Here is a 19,788-nt window from a genome sequence, read left to right on the forward strand (position 1 = left end):
CCTCGTGTTTCGATTCACGGCTCGGGCTCATAACGGCAGACCCAAATTCCATTGCCATTGATGATGCGAGATTAAAGTGTATTGGCTTAGCGTGAGCTGCAGGCCAACAATGCACGAAAGACATGAAAACCTGTTTGCTTCATGGTTTTCTCTTAACATTTTTTGCACTCGCTTGTACTTACGAGGAGGATAAAAAAAAAATAAAAAAAAATTAGCTCGCCACTATGCATATGCAGTTGTGCAAGGGCGCCAACATATATGCATGTGCAACGTGTTTGCTATCCAGCGGCAAACATGAATATTTCACGTGGGTACTCGGAGCATTCCCCATGCACGACACAATCTTACCAAAAAATATCGCACATATCCTGTAGCTTGCAGAATTCATTATCTTGACTTACTGAGAAGCCATCACACTTTGTTCACGAAGCACTACCCATTGAAAGGTATACATCGTGCAATTTACACAAACACTCAGACATGCGCAAACATACACACTCCACTGAAGTCGTAGCAGGATAAGATACTTTATGCCAATGTTAATATTACACTCTAAACATCCACACATTTTAATGAGAACCAATTTTTACATTACTGTCCCCATTCTGTCATTGCTGCTGTTACTGACCATTAACTAAACGAGAGAATGCTTCCCACCTATCTTACCTGAAGCATGGTCTGTATGCTGCTGGAACATCATAATGTCATCGACAATTTGGACTCGGCAGTCACGAAAGCTTCAAATCAAGATAGTTGACAGAGAGCGCATCCCGCTCATTAACCTAACCGTCCCAGTAAGTGTTCTCACAGGAAAGAATGGTTTAAAACGAATTAAAAGGACAAACAGTTGGTGAACTTGCTGCTTGCATAACACCAGCGTCAAGGCATGCCTTGTGGCCGTGGAATGAATGTATTTTGAAACTTGTAATATATATCAATTGGCACCTGCTAGTGTGCATCGTGCATCACGTGAGGCGGTCGCACGCCTTACGGCAAGGAAAAATAGCAGATCAAGCAATAGATCCTGCGGTGATTACATGCTTTTGAAATATCTAATTTTTTTAAATGCTTAGAAAACTATGCTTCCTTGCATTAACCTGTACAGACTATCGGCTGTGTGCAGAACAAATACATAATTACATGCAATTTGAAGTCATGTGTTGCTAACAAACATATAAAAAAATTATTTAATGACCAAGGGCTTTCAAAATGTAGGAGCTTTTCCAAGCTGGAAACTATTTTGGAACAAAAAGCACTGATCTGTACCCATCTTGCTCATCGTTTCAGCCCAGGCACTGCATGAATCATTACTTATTGGGTGTCTTCCCCATGTCAAAAGTGCCACTTTGGAAAAGAAAAAATATGAGCACTACACAATCAATTTTGGCATATCAACGATTTAGGTTTCAAGGGGGAGTGACAATACATTTTTGTTTGGCTATACAACATCTTGAATATAAAATCAACTCTACTTCATTCAACATTGATACTTTCTGTTAGGCACAATAATAATATACTTGTTCACAGTTTTTTTCAAGAAATGTATTTTGTTGGCATTTTATAGAATTCTTGTCTGCAGAGAACTGGTATACCTAAGGAAAGTGCAAAGATATAACAATAAGATCTTACGAATTGCCTCCTACAGGCATATACTCAATTCACATCCCCCCAAGTCGTGCTGCTGTGGAGCACACCCATCGAGCCTGGCACCAGTGACCAATACGGTGGCATGACCATCTACCACTCACAATGGTGGTATGACCTCTACCAAAATGGTGGCATGACCTCCACCACACTCACAATGGTGGTATGACCTATACCAAGATGGTGGCATGACCTCTACCACACTCACAATGGCGGCATGACCTATACCAAGATGGTGGCATGACCTATACCACCCTCACAATGGAGAACACCAGGTACAGTATGCATTTAAGGCTGAGTCTACCTCGGCATGACCCAAGACAAGTTCAGATGGCAATTCCTACACATCTGTGGCTGAGAATGAAACTAAAAGGGTGGCCACAAAATCCCTTTGCAATAAATATTGTTATTTTTTATTTACTGTATTTCCAGGTTTGGTTTCAACATAGAAGACATTCGCAAGTTTGTTATTGGTTGTGAGCAGCAATCCAACTTGGGTCGCCAGGTTCACAGTGTGCTAGCCACTACACTACCGCTTCCCATGCACCACACAAAAACACTTAAGACAACACATTTCATTCGATCTTGGTGTGATCCATGTACCCTAACTCCAAGTTGCAGGTATACATAATTACCACCGTGCATTATGACCCACTCAAATGCAGTGCTTCATGTGTTCATGTGTCTCACAAAGACAAAGATCCCCCATATAACCTTAACAGACTTTGGGGAAAGTGCTGTTAGTGAGCACCTATGAAGGCCGATACGGCACACGAGGGGGTGGGTGGCCAGCACCACGCCTGACCGTCTTTGTCTCCCCAGTGGCGATGTTTAAACACTGCACCAGGTTCTCATTTGAGGCTGAGTCGACCTAGGGGAGGCCCAGGAGCAGTTCAGATAATCAACACCGGTGTTGGTCGTGAGCAGGAATCGAACCCGGGTCGCCAGGTTCGTAGCGCAGTGCGCTAACCGCTACACTACCGCTCCCCTCATGTCTCGCACACACACACACATAAAAAATACACAGAAGGGTCTGACTGTATTGGACAAAACATTACAAGATGGAATTACCGAGCACGGCACACGCCAGTGGGCGAGACGGCACATTCTTGTCCACAACCTTCTTGCGGTGACGCATTGGCTGCAAGAGATGGGGAAGGTGGGTCACAAGGGGGATGATTAATGGTATCGTTTTCTAAACTGTTTATTTATGTTTAGTAGGCGTTGATTATCCAATACCTTTTTTCTATATAGTCTAGTCAGCTGTGTGTTGCATGGTCTTAAGAGCGCTTGACTCGAAAGATCGTTAGTTCACATCACTGTTGGGGGTCAGCGCAGCCATCATCCATCCAGGGATGATTATATTCTTGGTTCTTTCGGTTAAAGTCACGTAGATAGAAAATAAAATAAAGTCACGTAGATAGAAAATAAAATAAATTAAAATAAGAAATAATGCTTTTATTATTTCCAATTTATTATTTTTATTTTATTTTTAATTTTTATTTTATATCTAATTGACTTTACTGAAAGAACCGAGAATATGAATTCCTGCAGTCACGAAAGTTTTAAGTAAAAATTTAGGGAAGATTATGTTAGCACGACTTTGTCGGTAGTCAAGGGTAGTCATCCACATAACAGAATGTCGGATTATCACTGGGAGGGACGGACGGTCACATCCTAAGGACGGGTGGTGGTTGCATAAGAAAATCACTTCCAAATATATCCTGTTAAAAAAAGATGCTGATTATCTAATATGTGCTGGATTTAGTAATAATCAGGGAATTAAATGAGCAAAGGCTCAGGGGTGTGAGTTATGCAAAAGTGAAAGCTCTTGTCAAAAATACAATGTTACAATAAATAACATTTGTTAGCATTCATCATCAGATGAGCGCAGAGCTGTGCATTCTGGCAATATACAGCATAGTATCATGAAGTGACATATCCGTAGAACATCACAGCGGCATGGAATTCCTTATCAAAGTAACCAAAAATTCCTCTAACTAAAAAGAAATAATCTGCGCAATTCAGTATGAAATACGTAATAATTGGATTTGAAATCGTCAGTCGATGCACATACCAGTTGGAACATGAATGCCGTGACTTCCATCAAGTGACACGAGCATCTTTTGAATTTACACGAGTTTAACCTCACAAAAAAATCCTGATCTGATAATGAATTTGAAAATAAAATGTCGTTCTTTGGCATTGGGGTTGGAGGCAAAGTTTGAGTACAAAACAAAACATTACGCAAAATACCCACATCTATTTTTTTTACTACAGCAGGCAGTGTCCAATGATATCAAAAAGGGACAAGACATTAGACTTTGCATCGACTAAACTCGGTTAACCACAATCTTGGGGAGAGGAGGAACAAAAAGAAAGAATAAATCCAGTTATGTCGCTCCTATATCCCTACAGGAGCTGTAAACCCCACAGTTACAGGATGGTAAAACTGTGCATATTATCCACCGAGGATTCTGATGACATGAGCCAGTGTGAATACACACAGGGATGGCTTTAAAGGTATGTTAGTGCTGGTGGAAACGAATAAAATATAGGGCGTAGCATGGGGCGGGTTATGGCATAACGTTCCTGATGGTCATGAGCCCTTTAGGTCTACTTAAAGCAGATGGCAGATCATTTGTATCTAATTGGTGAACGTGCTGGAACAAACAAGAAGCTAAATGTCAGCAATTTTTTATTGCCACACTCATGAGCACAGACTGAACTGAAACCCAAAAATGAGGCGTCCGATTGCAATGTTGGCTCCCAGCAAAGCTGAACAGCATGGAGTGGTGACAGCCGCCAGCGTATTCTGTGTATTTGGGACAAAGGTTTTTTTTTGCGATGGAAATTTGCATCTCATTTAAAACATAAATGCTTCGTACTCATTTAAAAGAGAGTGCGCGTCAGCAGCAGTTGTTGGGAACAACAACAAAAAACGAACTTATATATTTCGCGTAAATATTTCATTTACGCGATCTAACCCAAAAAACCTCTATTATGGATGATATTGGTCGCGAAAGCCTCCGTGTTAAACGTATATTTTCAAACTCGCGCTGCGTAACGCATAGTACAAAATGTTTTATAATGAAAGTGAAATCAAAGCAGGAATGCCATTAAGTTACCAGTTGACATGTTTTCAAGCAGCTGTATATAAACACGTGCGTGAAAGGCGCAGTGTGTGCTAGTTTAATGTGCTGGTGTGTTCATAGTACCTCCAGTAGGTTGTTGCATGCTCGAGATATACATGAATGTGCGAGATAATAGGCGAGTGTGCTGAGCTAACACACTGAACTTTGCCCATTTATATCCCATTGGTCTTAAGTCTGATATGGATGATGGCTTCATAATAAGCCGAGGAGTAAGGTTTACAAAGAAAACCAATTTACAATGTTACGCACAAGCCATTGAGTGTATGTGTTTTGATTATTGGGTGGCCAAGTGGTTATTGCTGTGCTTGACGTTGGGATCAAGGGTTCGCTGGACTGAATCCAACCTGCGTGCTCAGACACCGTGGGTTATCATGAGAGAAGCATGTTATCCTTGTTTGTGTTAAAGTAAAAAAATAACTTAACATTAGACATGTGTGCAGGCCAATGTGTGCCCATTGTAATGGACAATTTACTCACAATTACAATACCATCAGAGTTATGTGTCAATGAATGCTTGAAGGGTTAGATGCCCTGAAATTTATCTTGACAGGAATCCTCTGAGCCTAACTGGTGCATTATACAAGTCTTGGTACATATATTATGACAACCACATTAATGAGCTCATGTAAAACATATAGGTGCATGTACATAACCTTGTAGTACAGTACCTAATTTGACAATTATTGCACACTATGGTAATATCAAGCTGTGTGTAGCTTTATGAGACTATTTATTAAAGTGGAATTAATTATCCATGCCTTCTACTGAAAGAAGCCCTCCCATGCAAACACATATCCAGAGATCATTTATTTCCTTCCATAAGGACATGTACATGATATTGGGTTTGATAACCCAACGCAATTTAGGTTGCTTCGTTTCATACAACAATGTATCACACCTCGAAGCAATGCAAGCAAGTATATTTATAAACGCACAACTCTTATAACTTTCGATTTAAAGCTTTCGTGACTGCAGGGATTCATATTATTGGTTCTTTCGGTAAAGTCACGTAGAAGAGAAATAATAAAATAATACGCATAAAATTCTCACGACGTTTTGGCCACAACGCAAGCAGCCGTCCTCAGGTGAAGAACAGAGCTGTCGGAAAGCCCTGTTCTTCACCTGAGGACAGCTGCTTGTGTTGTGGCCGAAACGTCGTGTGAATTTTATTATGTTTTTTATTTTATTCTTTTATTATTTCAACTCTTATAACCTCGGTTACCCCTAGTGCGGAATATTCATGCATTGTGAGCTCAATTAAACAGTTCTTTCTTGCATTGTCTACTCAACTGACTCAATGTCTGTGAAGAGCGTCGAACGCAGTGCCACGGCAGTGAGCAAGAACTAGCCCTCGAAATGGGAAAAACCTGCAGGAATGAGCGACGCGCACGCGTGTCGATCCGCTCTCCAACCCACGTCCCTGAGCTCACACATGTTCTCAGCACATGCATCCCTGTTGGCAGCAACACACACACACTCACCATCTGATGTAGATGAACACGAAAAGTCATGTTGTCGTCATGCAAGAAAGAGTTGGCGTACTGGTCCTGTTAACAAAAAGAGCATCACGCAGCAACGGCATCAATTATGAATGCTCCAACTTGTAGCCTCACTCCGTGGTGATTCTTAATCAATACCCCGACTCTGGTGCTTTATTGGCACGCAAGAACGTAACATGCAGTGCATTAGGCCGCCTCTTTTTAATATAAATTCCTCACAGCGCTGTGTGGTTGTGAAATCCCAAAGGCAGGTAGGTTGTCAAGTGGATTTCAATGCGTGAGCTAATCAAAGAAAGAAAATCTATGGATATAACAGCTGTGTTGCTTTAAAGGTCACTCATCGCTGCTGCCAAAAAGCTGATTACTTAAATGTGTACCTCTGCAATGCAGGTGAGGATAATCAAACAGAGCTTGGCACTGTTCAGTCTGTGTTCATCTGCAACAAAAGAATAAGTATTGCCAGTTAGACCAGCACAGCAATATGTACAGTTATTATAACGATACCCACCATATACAAAGGCATACCTAAATAAAATTGTTAGTACTTTAGGACACACAGCATAGAGGTCCGAGATGGTTAACAGTGTTTCCACTTGTGTTCATGCCTTTATTTCGCCAATCCAATTTTCTGAAAACATCTTGTAATGTTGATTTGAAGCTTTCGTGACTGCAGGAATCCATACTCTTTCATCCATAATCTTGTAATGGGCGTTCAACACGTTGCTAAAAGGCACAATGATGGCCAGCGGTCGAGACTAGCAGGGGAATGGCAGCCAAAGGCCCACACGCCCTTGAAGACGTCCGTTATGGAGATGAGATCAGACCACGTGCAGCAGCGAGATCCATTGTTGTACCATGAGGCCGTGGTGACAGATTGTGATAATTTGGGGAGGCTTTCATCCGGCAGTGGAGATATTATGGCTGATGATAACATACCCCCAACAATAATATACCAATTCGTGTATAATCCACCGATGTCGTTCAGATTGCATTTATTACTCAATTGTAAAAATCTGCGCTCAACAAACTACACTGACCAGTGTGGTGAAGTATAGTCAAACAACCCTCACAAATGTGGCAGTATTAAACCACAAGCAGAAGTGGTATTTAAAAAATAAACCAATTAATGAAACTATAAATTTCCTTTTGGTAATTGATGTAGAGTAATGCATGCTTACGTTTAAAATTAACGATACAATTTAAAATTAATGACAAAAATGAATGCGCTATAAAATACAAAGATCCCCCGTATAGCCTTCAACACTGTTGGGGCAAGTGCTGTTAGCGAGCACCTATGAAGCACGCCACACCTGGCTGCCTTTGTCTCCCCAGTGCTGATGTTTACACACCGCATCAGGTCGTCCTTTAAGGCTGAGTCGACCTAGTGGATACCCAGGACCGGTTTAAATATTTGCCACTGTTATTGGTCATGAGTGGGAATTGGAATTCGGATCGCTGTGTTTGTAGCAGCTAAGCACTGCACTCTTGCTCCCGATGAGCTATATACACATATAACACAAACACAATGTGTTGTGTGCACATTCGTCAAATAAAAGATTAATTTAACTCCTAGAAAATAAATAGCAGCAGAGCAGTGAAAAGGGCTCAATGTTTTCAAGTCTCAGGTACCGACTACCCCAGCATTGTGAGTCATTCTGATGTTGAAGTTATTTGGCACGGCATTTGTGAGGTGCACTGATTGCAATGTGATTCTGAAAGAACAAGGCCATTGTGTAATACACGTCAATGGTCGAAACACAATGAGTAGCTTGTTCAGACAACATGACGTTACATCAATCAAGCACACACTCATGACTGATATGACTCGCACCGAGTCGGGTAAAAAGGCATCGGACCCTGTCGTTAAAAAGGACACACTGAAAATGTTTCTCGATTTTCCAATTTAGAACAGGCATTGTGGCAGCGTTCATCTTCATTGGTGGCGCACAAAGGAGGGTTGGCAGCCTCACCACACAACGATTAATTTCAACTTCTTACAATGGTGGAACATATTTTATTGGGAAAATGGGCTTTGATGTCCGAACCGGACTCTGAACTCGCAAACATATGAATATCAGTTAAGAACTCTAACCACAACACATCTGACAATGGTTACTTTGGAAACATAACATATATTAATTGATGCTTTTTTTATTTTTGAACCAATACATTACTGAACAGTTTCGCTACACAATTTGCCATACGCGCTGCCTTTAAACTATTTGCTACGACAACCGTAGTGAAAGGCCAAGTCAATGGCGAAAGCTTTCCCAGCACTATGTCTTCATCTCTCACGGGGACAGCTCGCAAAGAACAAGTTTTACCCGCCAAGGATCGGACGGATGACGATTCACGTGCTAACGCCATCTCCCAGTGCCGTAGTACGGGCACGGGGCCAAAACTAAATACAGCCGACTCCATCTGCAGGCTCGTTGATGCAGGAGGCACAACAACACTCCTCGCGTACGACACCACCAACTGTGCAGTCGTATCTTAGCATAACCCCCCCCCCCACCTTAAACAAGGAACATCTGCTGATAGAACAAAAGTACTTGTCAGTAAAGCTGCAGAGTGTACAAAATGAACTGCTCCTTGCGTGGATGTGAAAGTGAATGAATAATGTGGTGGGCCAAGTCACAGATTTTTAAATTCACCTATGGAGGGGAAGCATTACTGGACATCTGTGAGAAAGAACTTCATATTTCATCGGATTCCTCCAGTCTAATTGAAGATTCTGATTCTGATCCCGAATTTCACAATCTATGCATAAGCTCAGGAGATGTTTGCAATATATATCGTTCGATTTAATTCAATCAAAACGTTTCTTTACGGACCAAATTAAACAAATTACACCAACAATTGTATATATATAAAATCAATTCGTGCCAAAGGTAGGGTTAAGGCAATGGTTGGCTGCCAACTGATATAACTCGGTGTATTTTTAACATCAATTATTTTAAGGCATCAATAACGACATTACAGCAGTATTATTATTGGCCGATGTAAGGTTGATTAATGAAGTTGTGCTGTTTAAAATGTTCTCACTTTTAAAAAAAAATTGCTGATAACGGCCATAAAATTTCACCTCTCGATGACAAAGAATCAAACAATGACATTCGAAACAAGCCGACTGCATTTTATCTGCGTACAAAACACCCTCCCCACTGCACACAAATCCCATACGTGTCATGGAGCAGTCGTTACTTTCTGTCACCACTTGTTTCTAGCCATGTCCACGCTAAAGGTACAATGTCAGGGTTTTCACGATTTGGATTCATGAAAGATTGATGCTATGCGAGGAGGAATTGTCCCACATAGCCCAACTGAAAGCTCTCTATGCGAAATGACAGCCCTACTTAGGGGCTTTTCTTAGTATGTGCAGTAGGTTTGAATTAACTTTCTTCATCAAAATGACTTAATGATGATAATTGTTTTTTTACCCTTCTATCTGGCAACAAAACTGACGCCTTTTTTACAAGGAGTCATGTTTACATAGACCACAATACCTGCAGTCATAATGCAAACAAAAAACATAACTCTGATAATGTGCACTGTCCTTGAAGTTGATTGGTCCACACCCGAGACAGCTTTCCTTAGAGCCTAGTCTCACATGTGTTGGACCAGATGACGCCAAAAGGCGTCTCGGGTGTGGACCAATCAACTTCAAGGACAGTGCACATTATCAGAGTTATGTTTTTTGTTTGCATTATGACTGCAGGTATTGTGGTCTATGTAAACATGACTCCTTGTAAAAAAGGTGTCAGTTTTGTTGCCAGATAGAAGGGTAAAAAAACAATTATCATATTTTTACTGGCAAATGAGGTTCCAATGGTGTAAATTACTTCATCATGTTAGCATTTCTGCCAAATGCATTATCAATAACTGGTTGTGCAGTCGATGTATTACTACGAATAGGACTCCTCTGCAGCTCTAACATTAGTATTTTCATCTTTACAATTATTAACCGAATCACTATTGCCATTTACGTTCTGATCACGGAATAAGGTTACCAACAAGACTTAGAAAAATCTATAAACAGCACGCTGCATAACACAATTGTGGGTAAAAAAAAAACCGTTCCAATATCTAGCATACCGCAGCGTCGATACCAGTAACTCATTCCTTTTGGTTTGATTAATTTAATTGTGACATCAATAAAAAAACGAGACTGAATATTAATTGCGCCCGCCGCAGTAACGAGCCTGGGGGGGCACTGTGGGGGGCTTGTGCTGGTCTACGCTCGCGGTGACTGGCGCCCGTGCCGTTCAAGCAGGAAGATGGGCATACAGCACCCCTCCTCCTCCTCCCTTGCCTGTCACATCTCAACTCGCTGCCAGGCAGGGGGGTGACGCAGCCTCCTGCAGGGCTCTCATTTTGCACTGAAGCGATTTAGCACAGCTGGGGACCTTCCATTACTTGCTGCCTCCCGTGGAACTGCGCTGTAAATTGGCAAAAATAGAAGTAAAGAAAACCCCACTTTAATAAATAATGTACTTCGAAACAGACAAGATGCTCGCAGGCCAAGCTGTGCATGTCTCTTCAGAAAGGCCTTAATGTCTGGAATAATTTGTTCTGATGTTAAGTCAAACAGAAAGGCCAAGTTTACTGTGAAAACAACAACAGTGCACAAATGATAGCTCAATTGCCTAAAGTTTTCAGACGTGAAAATTTGCATTAATGTGGAATTCAATTGCATACTATTCATTTTTATGCCCACATTTGTATTTATCGTACCTTAAATGAAATAACAAAATAAATAAGCAACGTCTCCTTCACACTAATTACATTTTACTTAAATGAGAATAGGCTACATGGATTGACTGCAAAAGCACTTAAATTTTTTTACAAAAGCGGAGATAACCAGGTGGCTGTCATGGTTGAGATCCTGAGTCTGAATCTGGGAAGCAATCTGTGATTAAACAGAATTATCAAGTGGAGCGAGGTGGTGGTCTCACCTGCGTGACCAGTGACTGCAAAACATAAACATTAAACTTGCTTTGACACTTGATTTTACTCTCAAGTGAGCAAACGATTTCATCGCACAGCGCGTGGGAATGTGCCCTCTACTCTGTAAAGATCCAATCAGCAGTTTCATATTTTGGGAGAAGACCGGTGTAAAATCTCCGTCCGCTCTGACAACAAATGGGGCATGCTGCTCTCTCAGTTTTCTCAATGGATTCTTCGTCTCCCGACAAGATGCCGCTAGCGCAATCGGAATTACCGTAAGAAATACAAATTACAAAATATCACTAATTAAGTCTCCAAAATACAGGTTTTTTTGGGGGGTTAGATCACGTAAATGTGTCGTTAAACCCGCCACCATCCGATAGCCAATTAGTAACGTTTGTCACGTAAACAGAACATGCCAATTCGTCACTAGTACAGCACTAACCGGTGTGTTGAAGAGCCAAGCCATTCACAATCGGAGTACGACGTTTCGCCAATAATTACAACTAGCTTCATCAGGCGACAGCCAAATTTGTGGAGAAGTCCTCCTGTTTCATTCCTTAAATAGAGGGGTAGATGTGAGTCTCCATGCCCAATCTAATTTCAAGCTGAAGTTGTATGTATGTATATGTTTGCATGTTAAGACTTCTTCCGCACCGTACGTAGCCAACCATGCTAATCGGAGGTGCAGGGGAAGGACAACAATCTAAAACACAAAAAGCAGTTATGAAGAAATTAATTTTCTATCTAGATTTTAAAGTGCATAGCTCCATTCGCTTCCTAATACCGGAAAAGCATTCCAGACGGCCGCAGAAGAGCATCTGAAAGCGCGCGATGCGGTGACCGTATTTGTTTGATGGATAGCCAAAAGCCACTGCAAGGATGACCGGAGTTTGCGTGGTGGTTTATGCTCCTTGACGAGACCAGCAAGGTAGTGTGCTTCATTTGTGGCAAGCACTTTGTGTGTAATGAGTGTGACCTTCTCGTACATGAGAAGCCAGGAGCCGGTCATGGAGATTCCACATTAATATGGTTTAGCTTATTCTCTCTATTTGACAAACCACTGTTTACTTCCCACAAAGTTGAACTAATTAGGGTTAATTATGGTTAGGGAGAAGAAAGATTTTCTGAGGTGAACTCTGAACTAGATTTGAATTCATGGCCTTCTGACTGCAAGTCAATCACTCTGTCACCAGACCAAATGGATAGACTACAATCAGCAATGGATGCGGACATGCTGTTTAAACATCACATGCCAAAAGGAGGAATGTGGGAGAAACACGTGTAACCCCAGATAGAATCAAACAGGCTTCAACTGACCCAGGCATATGATCCCAACCATGTGAATCTGAAATTCTGTAAAAGATAATTACTCCTTTCAAATGAGATTTTTTTAATGTTCAGCTGTATAGAACGTGGGGTATTAGACATGCTCACTGTCCATTAATTTTGTAATGAAACGCTCCGATATTGTAATTTCAAAAGACTATTTTTGACAGTTTTGGTAATGGTGTGATTCTTCTCAGGTACATATTGTATCACAAAAATAATAAGCTTCCAAGTCTTGAAATTTGACATCTACTTAAAGCTCGCAGCAACTGTTGAAGACCAGAATGGCCAGTAGGTTTGATCTGCAATTCAAGCGACAATAATAAGGCCAAGTCTCAATCAATCATTCTTGAAAGTACCAAATAGAACACACCATGGCGAGTTAGTACACAAGTTAACACATAGTTAGTATGCAGTGCATAAAATGTGTGGCTTAAAATGAATGTGGCTGCCTTTGATAGATTTGATAACGCATTTATAATTATCAGTGTACTCTACAAATCTGCATGCCTGTAATCCATTACACACTGCCATACGGCTTCAATGTGAAGCGTGTTTCTGGAAATGTGTAAAGAACAATAATGTGTGTCTTTGAAAGGCATCACAATTCATTTGTAGCCCAACAATCAAATGACAGGAATATGCATGAAATGCCATTGCATCAATCGTCACTTAAAAACATGGAAACTGCAAGAATTATTCTCCTGGGAAAGTGATGTCTGCACAGTAAAGAGAATAAAATCTTCAAGTTCATTAAAGTTATTAAGTCAGAAATAGGATGAATTAGACCACTGTAGAGAGGGCATCGTTCATTGTCAGGATGTAAGAATAAAATCGCCATGAAAGAGTGATTCCTCAGCATAAAAACCAGCCGGTGTCACTCTTGAGTGCCCAGCAGGATCTCATTCATATTTCTGGGTAAAATATAACACGTTCCTTCGGAGTGGGCAGGTAGGAACTTGGTTGGACAGCGCATTCGTGCACGACAGAAAGCTCGCGGTCACGTGACACACTTCAACCAATCCGGGAGCGTACATGTTTGGGAGGGGCTATGCACGACAGACAAATAATCCCTGGTGGGCAGTGTGGAACTGTTGTTCGTACCTGTAAAAGGCCTCCCTTGGAAAGGAGACCTGTTACTACACTAGACTCCCAGATGTTTACTAATCTTGGAAATCTCTATCTATTTGGTTATTCACAGTCTTTACCACATCTGGTCTCTCTCGAGACAACTCTTCAGTGTAAATGCTTTGGGTTTCTCAGTATCGTTCTCAAATTATCATCAAACTATTTTTCATTTGACCTTACAGACTCCAGGAGCACGTTTAGTTTATCTTTCCAGCAGAACACCAAACCAGTACTGGGCTGGGAGAAAATTAAGTGTCAACATTTCAATGCAACAATTGTTTTAATTAAAACCTCTGTCAAGCAAGAACCAAGGGTATGCTGTAAATTTAAGTGTGGAAGAGAATTTACACAACCCTTTTTCATTCTGCTGGATTGGCGATCGTTTGATCATACTGCATGCTGGTCAATGCCGATTGGTAAAGGGGAGTCCAGGCCATACAGCAAGCAGTTTGCAGGGCCTCAATGAATGGCCTGACGGCATTAATGTACCTATTCTTCCATTATTTCAAGTTTTTGCAAATGACAGCAGCACTGTTATCAATTGATAAATCACTTAAATTGTTAAACATTCACTGTTGCCATGAGACGCGGATTAACACATCACGTTCCAGGTCACAGAATAGGCAAATTTGAGTTTCAATTTAATTTCACCGTCCAGAAATGGTCTATATAACTGTCCAGCCAAAATGCTTAAGAGCCCTACATAGCAATCCTATTACAACTGTTGCAGTTAACATTTCAATGCCAAACACAAGACATAGCATTCTATTCATATACTAACATCAAAGCAGTGATGCACTTCAGCATGGCTGCATCGTCTCAAATTGAACAAACGCATACTTTTATTTTGCAATAGTTTCCGATTCATTTTCAAAATTGCAGAATATTACAGCAAAATAAATAAATGCAATGGACCCAACATTTCGGTTTGTGGATTACTGCACGGATGTAAAAAGAAAGAAAATTAGAATCAGCTCAATACACTTTTCCATTTACACAAAACACTGAAAGCCTGAAGGGTGGTGATTAACGTCCCTGTTCTCAACGGTGATAAACTATGTATCTGCAGATACGGGATATACTGACAGCATGACAATTCCCATAATAGCAGCCTGGCAACATTAACAAAAAGACCAGAGCACATGGGCACAAAGCCCCTAATTACTAATTTTGATGTGAGTTTTTCTATATGGCCAGGTGGTGTTATGATTAGAACACTTAATTCGCAATTGTAAGGTTATAAGTTATATTCTCGTTCAGTATTAGACTCAGCAGCATAACAAAAGGCGGCTTAATCCTAGCTTGCGTATCTACTTCTGCCATCTACATTACAAAGGTTCAGTTCCAGCAGCCGTACTGACCATCTCACAACTCCTCCTCTCCCGCAGCCCATCCTGGCTCCTCCCCCCTTAACCAGTATGACTTTACCGAAAGAACCAAGAAGATGAAAGGTCGGGTCTCTTGGGACTTTTCTTCACTTGATACATCAATTTTGCTGTGACGGTTTCACCTGAAGACTTGTGTTGCTTCCGAAACGTCGTGATTTAATTTATTTGTTAAATTTTTTAACCTACGTGACTTTACCGAAAAAACCAAAGAGTACAAGTAGGTATCACTTTATTGGAAGTGATCAGTGGTCATAGCATGGACAGAATGGGCCCCGAATACTGCAATGTGGAATATTCAGGCTGCCAAATGAGACGAACACCACTCCATGGCTCATTTGAGCACGGAGGCAAAAACTGACGTGAGAGTTTTCCCCATTCCATCTCGAACACCACTATCCTCGGAAAACAAGTGTTTTTAAATCAACAGACTCTGATGTAGAGCAATTGCTATTGAATTTAATAAACGCTCTTCATTTATACCCAGGCGACAAACCCACGGAGACAATGGGTCTGATTTACGCGTTGATAAAGAGGCAGCGTCCATAATTGCATTACAATTTGATGTCGTCGTCGTCGTCGTCCATCCACGCTTTTGCATTGAGAACAAAAAAGACAAGTGCACGCACGTTCACTCGGACAAAACACACCAAAGGTTTCACATCAAACACCGAACGAGCTCTGCTCGGTGGCTGGCTGTGCTCACGCATTCACTCACAGGGGGCCAACGTTGCCACAACAAAATCTCCCTCTCAGCCACAGCTCTCACCTTTGGTGTCCTGCATGATGATGGAGCTGTACTTGAGGAATGTGATGAGGAGATTGCTGGTTTGGATGTTTGGATCAAGTGGGAGCTCTGTGCTGCTCAGTGCTGAAGCAAAAACACCCGCGAGAAGCGGCAATCAGACAAGCACCGCGGGAACACAGAACGTGCGCCCTTCAAGCGTGCTAGCGCTTAGTAGACTTTATTATTGACAGAGCCAGGAATAAAAAGACATTACAGTTTGTGATTGTATGCATGTATGTTGAACTTCTTTCACACCATACGTAGCCAACCGTGGTAATCGGAGGTGCGGGGGAAGAACAACTATAAGTTGGCAGAGATTACCACTGTAGATATTAAAAACATGTCTTTATGCAACACAATGACAAGTTGAAATCAACATCCTATGTGGCCTTCCTAAGTCATGGGGCTGTTCTGTTTTGAATATATCATGTAACGGTACTACTTTAGAATCACAATACCATAATGTGTTCAGACTTGCCCCAATCTAAGCCAAATGCACAATGACTAGCAAATAATTGAGGGTGGCTGAGCATGAAGGTGTTCTTTTCCTCTAAAACAGATTCTCAAAATATTAATGTCCCCAGCAACATACAGACTGATTTCCCTAACCTCACTCTATACATTGTGAGCCATCACACCAGTATGTCAAAGCTACAATCACATGAGGTCTGAGTTCACACACACAATGTCAGCTCCATGAGCAGATCAATACTCCACCGTGTCGAAATAGTATTAAATCATTTTCAACCAATCAATACATTTTACGGTCTGATGACTTATAAAACACTAAACCTGCTCCCTCCTGGAGGCTAGGTCATTGGCAGAGGGTGTTTCGCTGCTAAATGCTTCAGGCTGGGTGGTGCATTTTGGATGCTCTTTTCTGCATGCTCAGTGATACTCATGATGCATGTTAGTTAGTAGTTAGATAGTGCACAGTGAATGGTTTTTAAACAGTGCTTAAGGCTGGACATTTATTTGTGTGCGTTCTAAAGTCTATCTCAGATGCTGAATGGTACATTTAAATTGCCCTTTGTCAATCCACTTCTAGACGAAGGTCACCCCAAGTTGTGTCGGTCGTACTTTACCATGCTGGTCAATGCAGATTGGTCATCGGGGGAGGCCTAAAAGACCAGTTCAGAATGAGAAACTCTATTTAGATTGGAGGAGTCCAATGAACTATGAAGCACTTCTTCACATGTGTCCAGTATGGGCAGGTCAGCGGTTGAGATATCGATTACCACCAATGTTAGCCATGACCGCGAATTGAACTAAGGTCACCAGGTTCATAGTGCAGCGTGTCAACCGGTGCGCTGATACTCCACCATTCACAGTACAATGGTCGACTTTAGGTCCATGGTGGACGTTTTGTTTGTTACTCATTGGTGGACACCGTATGTTAAAAAGAGCGTGTACATATGTAGGTGTTGAACTTCTTTCGCACTGCGCGTAGCCAACCGTGCTAATCGGTGGTGCAGGGGAAGGACCACAAACTAAACACAAAAATCAGCTCTCATGAAATGAGTTTTAAACTATATTTAAAAGTGCATAGCTCCAGTGGCTTTCGAATAGAGAGGAAAAGCATTCCAGATGGTCACAAAATCACATCTAAAAGCGCGCGATGCAGTGACCATCTATATTCGACGGCTAGCCAAAAGCCACTGTGAGGGTGACTGGAGTTTGCGCGATGGTTTATATGCTCCTTGACGAAATCAGCAAGGTATTGTGGTGGACCGAGCATCGTGAATTCTGGCTAGCCGGTGCTGGGTGATAAGTTCTGGCTGTGGCGTGTTGGAAGCACTCACAGTCATTGGCAGGAGGGGTGGTGCCTGGCTGCGGAGTGGTCGGGGTGGTGGGTGATGCGGGTGCTGTAGGAGGTGGGGTGATGATTCCCATTTCTGGGTGACTCTGGAAATGACATCACCTTCTTATGAACACACATTCAATAGTTTTAATGCATTTGCATGCTACGTAGCAGCACAATGCAAACATTGCACTATTCTTATGACAGCACATACGCACAACACACGCAAACACACATGTTTACAAAACAATCCATAAAGCTATTGTATGTACAAACATTCAATTTCATCATTGAAAATTTTTCATGACAAGAAAATGCATAGTTGGGATAATAATCTATAAGATAATTGTCCTCTAGTCAAATCTGAATCCTCTTTGGAGTTATGGTCTATTGAACCAGTTCCCATCATATGTATATCTTTATTAACTCAACTATCAATATCTCTATAGGTTCTGCTCTGTCTGTGTGTCTCCGTTCCTCGTTTTTATCTTTTGTCTTTCTTTGGAATTTTCACACTTAAATTCTAACTTAGCAATCTTTGAAATACGTAATCGACCAGGCTATGCGTTAATTGTGTGTTGACCGACTCTCTGTGTCGTTTTACATAACATTTCGATACTTTGCTAGGTTATTTAATTTTAGTGTGTTTCTTTCTCCCTCTAAGCCTGCGTACTTCTCTACGCGTCTCCTCGTACTCATTGACATGTAAATTTTGTCTCTAACCCCTCCCTCTCGCTGCCTCCGCCCCCCTCTGTCTATTTAAGGCCACCCCACAGAGACGATCACCCCTCTCTGTACCTGTGTTGCTCGCTCTATGTATCTTGGTGATATCTGTCTGCTTATATGTCTGTCTATAGTTTTCTGGTTAGATTTTATGTCGCTATTTCATTATACCTGATGATGATTGCTTGTGTTGCGATAGAAACGTCGTATGCTATTATTTAATTTATTATTATATCTTTATACGTGACTTTACCGAAAGAACCAAAGAATAATCTCTATGGTGCTCTTTAAAATTTCAGTCGTTGCACCGTGTGAAACGACTGATGGTCAGCAGTAAAAAATATCCCCGTTGAGTGATCAAAACATTGTCACTAGACCAGAGAGAAGAAAACAAGCTAATACATTTACGAGGGTAACAAAAAAGAGAAATCTCACATCATTTATTGAAGGACCTGTCAATTAATCAATACGAACTTGTCAGACATAAAAAAAACAGGTGCCGTGTGAAATTGATGTACGTCTCGAGCTATCGCCAGCACATGCCACGAATGAAAATTGCCCCTTTATACAATAAAACATTATTCAAACCAAAACATGTAATCCGGGCGATGAGCAGAAAATTACGTGAGGCAAAAATACAATACTGTCAAATTCCATCCGAAATGAGATGTAGTAGTAATTTATCCCGAAGATAAATAAAAAACTGTCGATTTGAGCGCAGCTCATCTTGATACGAGTCACAAACATCAAGAGAAACCTTCCATCCACTATATTTAAACGGTCTCACAATGTGCAATTTTATGGGGACCATTTTATTGACAAAACAGCAGCCAGCTCTTGTATATTTTTTTTACAAGATGCTAAAAATTCTGTTGACAGAAGTGCTAAACTTAACTTCCCATGAATTAAAGAACAAATGTGGTCCCTTCAATGTCAAGCCCATGATATAAACCTTAATGGAAAAGCTATTAGCCATTAGGCTGGTAACAATGAGCCTCCCTTATTTTATATCTCTCAATAGACTCAATACACTTAACACGAATGCAAGATCAACTCAGCTCTCCAGATTAACAACGTAGTGCACAAACCACTTTATAACAGCTTCCCTTATGTTACACTTAATAGAGAAGAAAATAGCAAATTTCAATTAGTTTTTAAGTTCGGATATTATAAAAACTGTTTTAACGTATATAAAAGCCAGGCTTAAAGCACTTATGCACGGTTTGTTTTCTTAAAGTGGCCATAAACACGTTCGTCAACGTCCAAACTCTAGCCCATGGCCTCAAGAAAGCTCCAGTTAAAGTAAAACCCACACCCAACGCTCCCTTCAGGGCATTATGCACGTTAAAAACAGCGCCTCTGAGCATCAGTAACGCAACGAAGACAACGG

At 41.2% G+C, this 19,788-nt stretch overlaps 1 protein-coding gene across 1 annotated transcript in view; it reads right to left on the reverse strand.

Moving 5' to 3' along the window:
• Positions 1 to 19,788, reverse strand: part of ARMH3 (armadillo like helical domain containing 3) — an 87,455-nt gene that overhangs the window by 33,170 nt on the left and 34,497 nt on the right. The window contains exons 14-18 of the mRNA XM_078599570.1: positions 17,677 to 17,779; positions 15,857 to 15,958; positions 6,676 to 6,734; positions 6,281 to 6,346; positions 2,716 to 2,785 (exon numbers count right to left, since the gene is read on the reverse strand). Of these exons, the coding sequence (XP_078455696.1) occupies positions 2,716 to 2,785; positions 6,281 to 6,346; positions 6,676 to 6,734; positions 15,857 to 15,958; positions 17,677 to 17,779 (400 nt within the window). The remainder of the gene's footprint in view (positions 1 to 2,715; positions 2,786 to 6,280; positions 6,347 to 6,675; positions 6,735 to 15,856; positions 15,959 to 17,676; positions 17,780 to 19,788) is intronic.

This window comes from Lampetra planeri, chromosome 12, assembly GCF_965212315.1.
Source record: "Lampetra planeri chromosome 12, kcLamPlan1.2.h2, whole genome shotgun sequence".
NCBI lineage: Eukaryota > Metazoa > Chordata > Hyperoartia > Petromyzontiformes > Petromyzontidae > Lampetra > Lampetra planeri.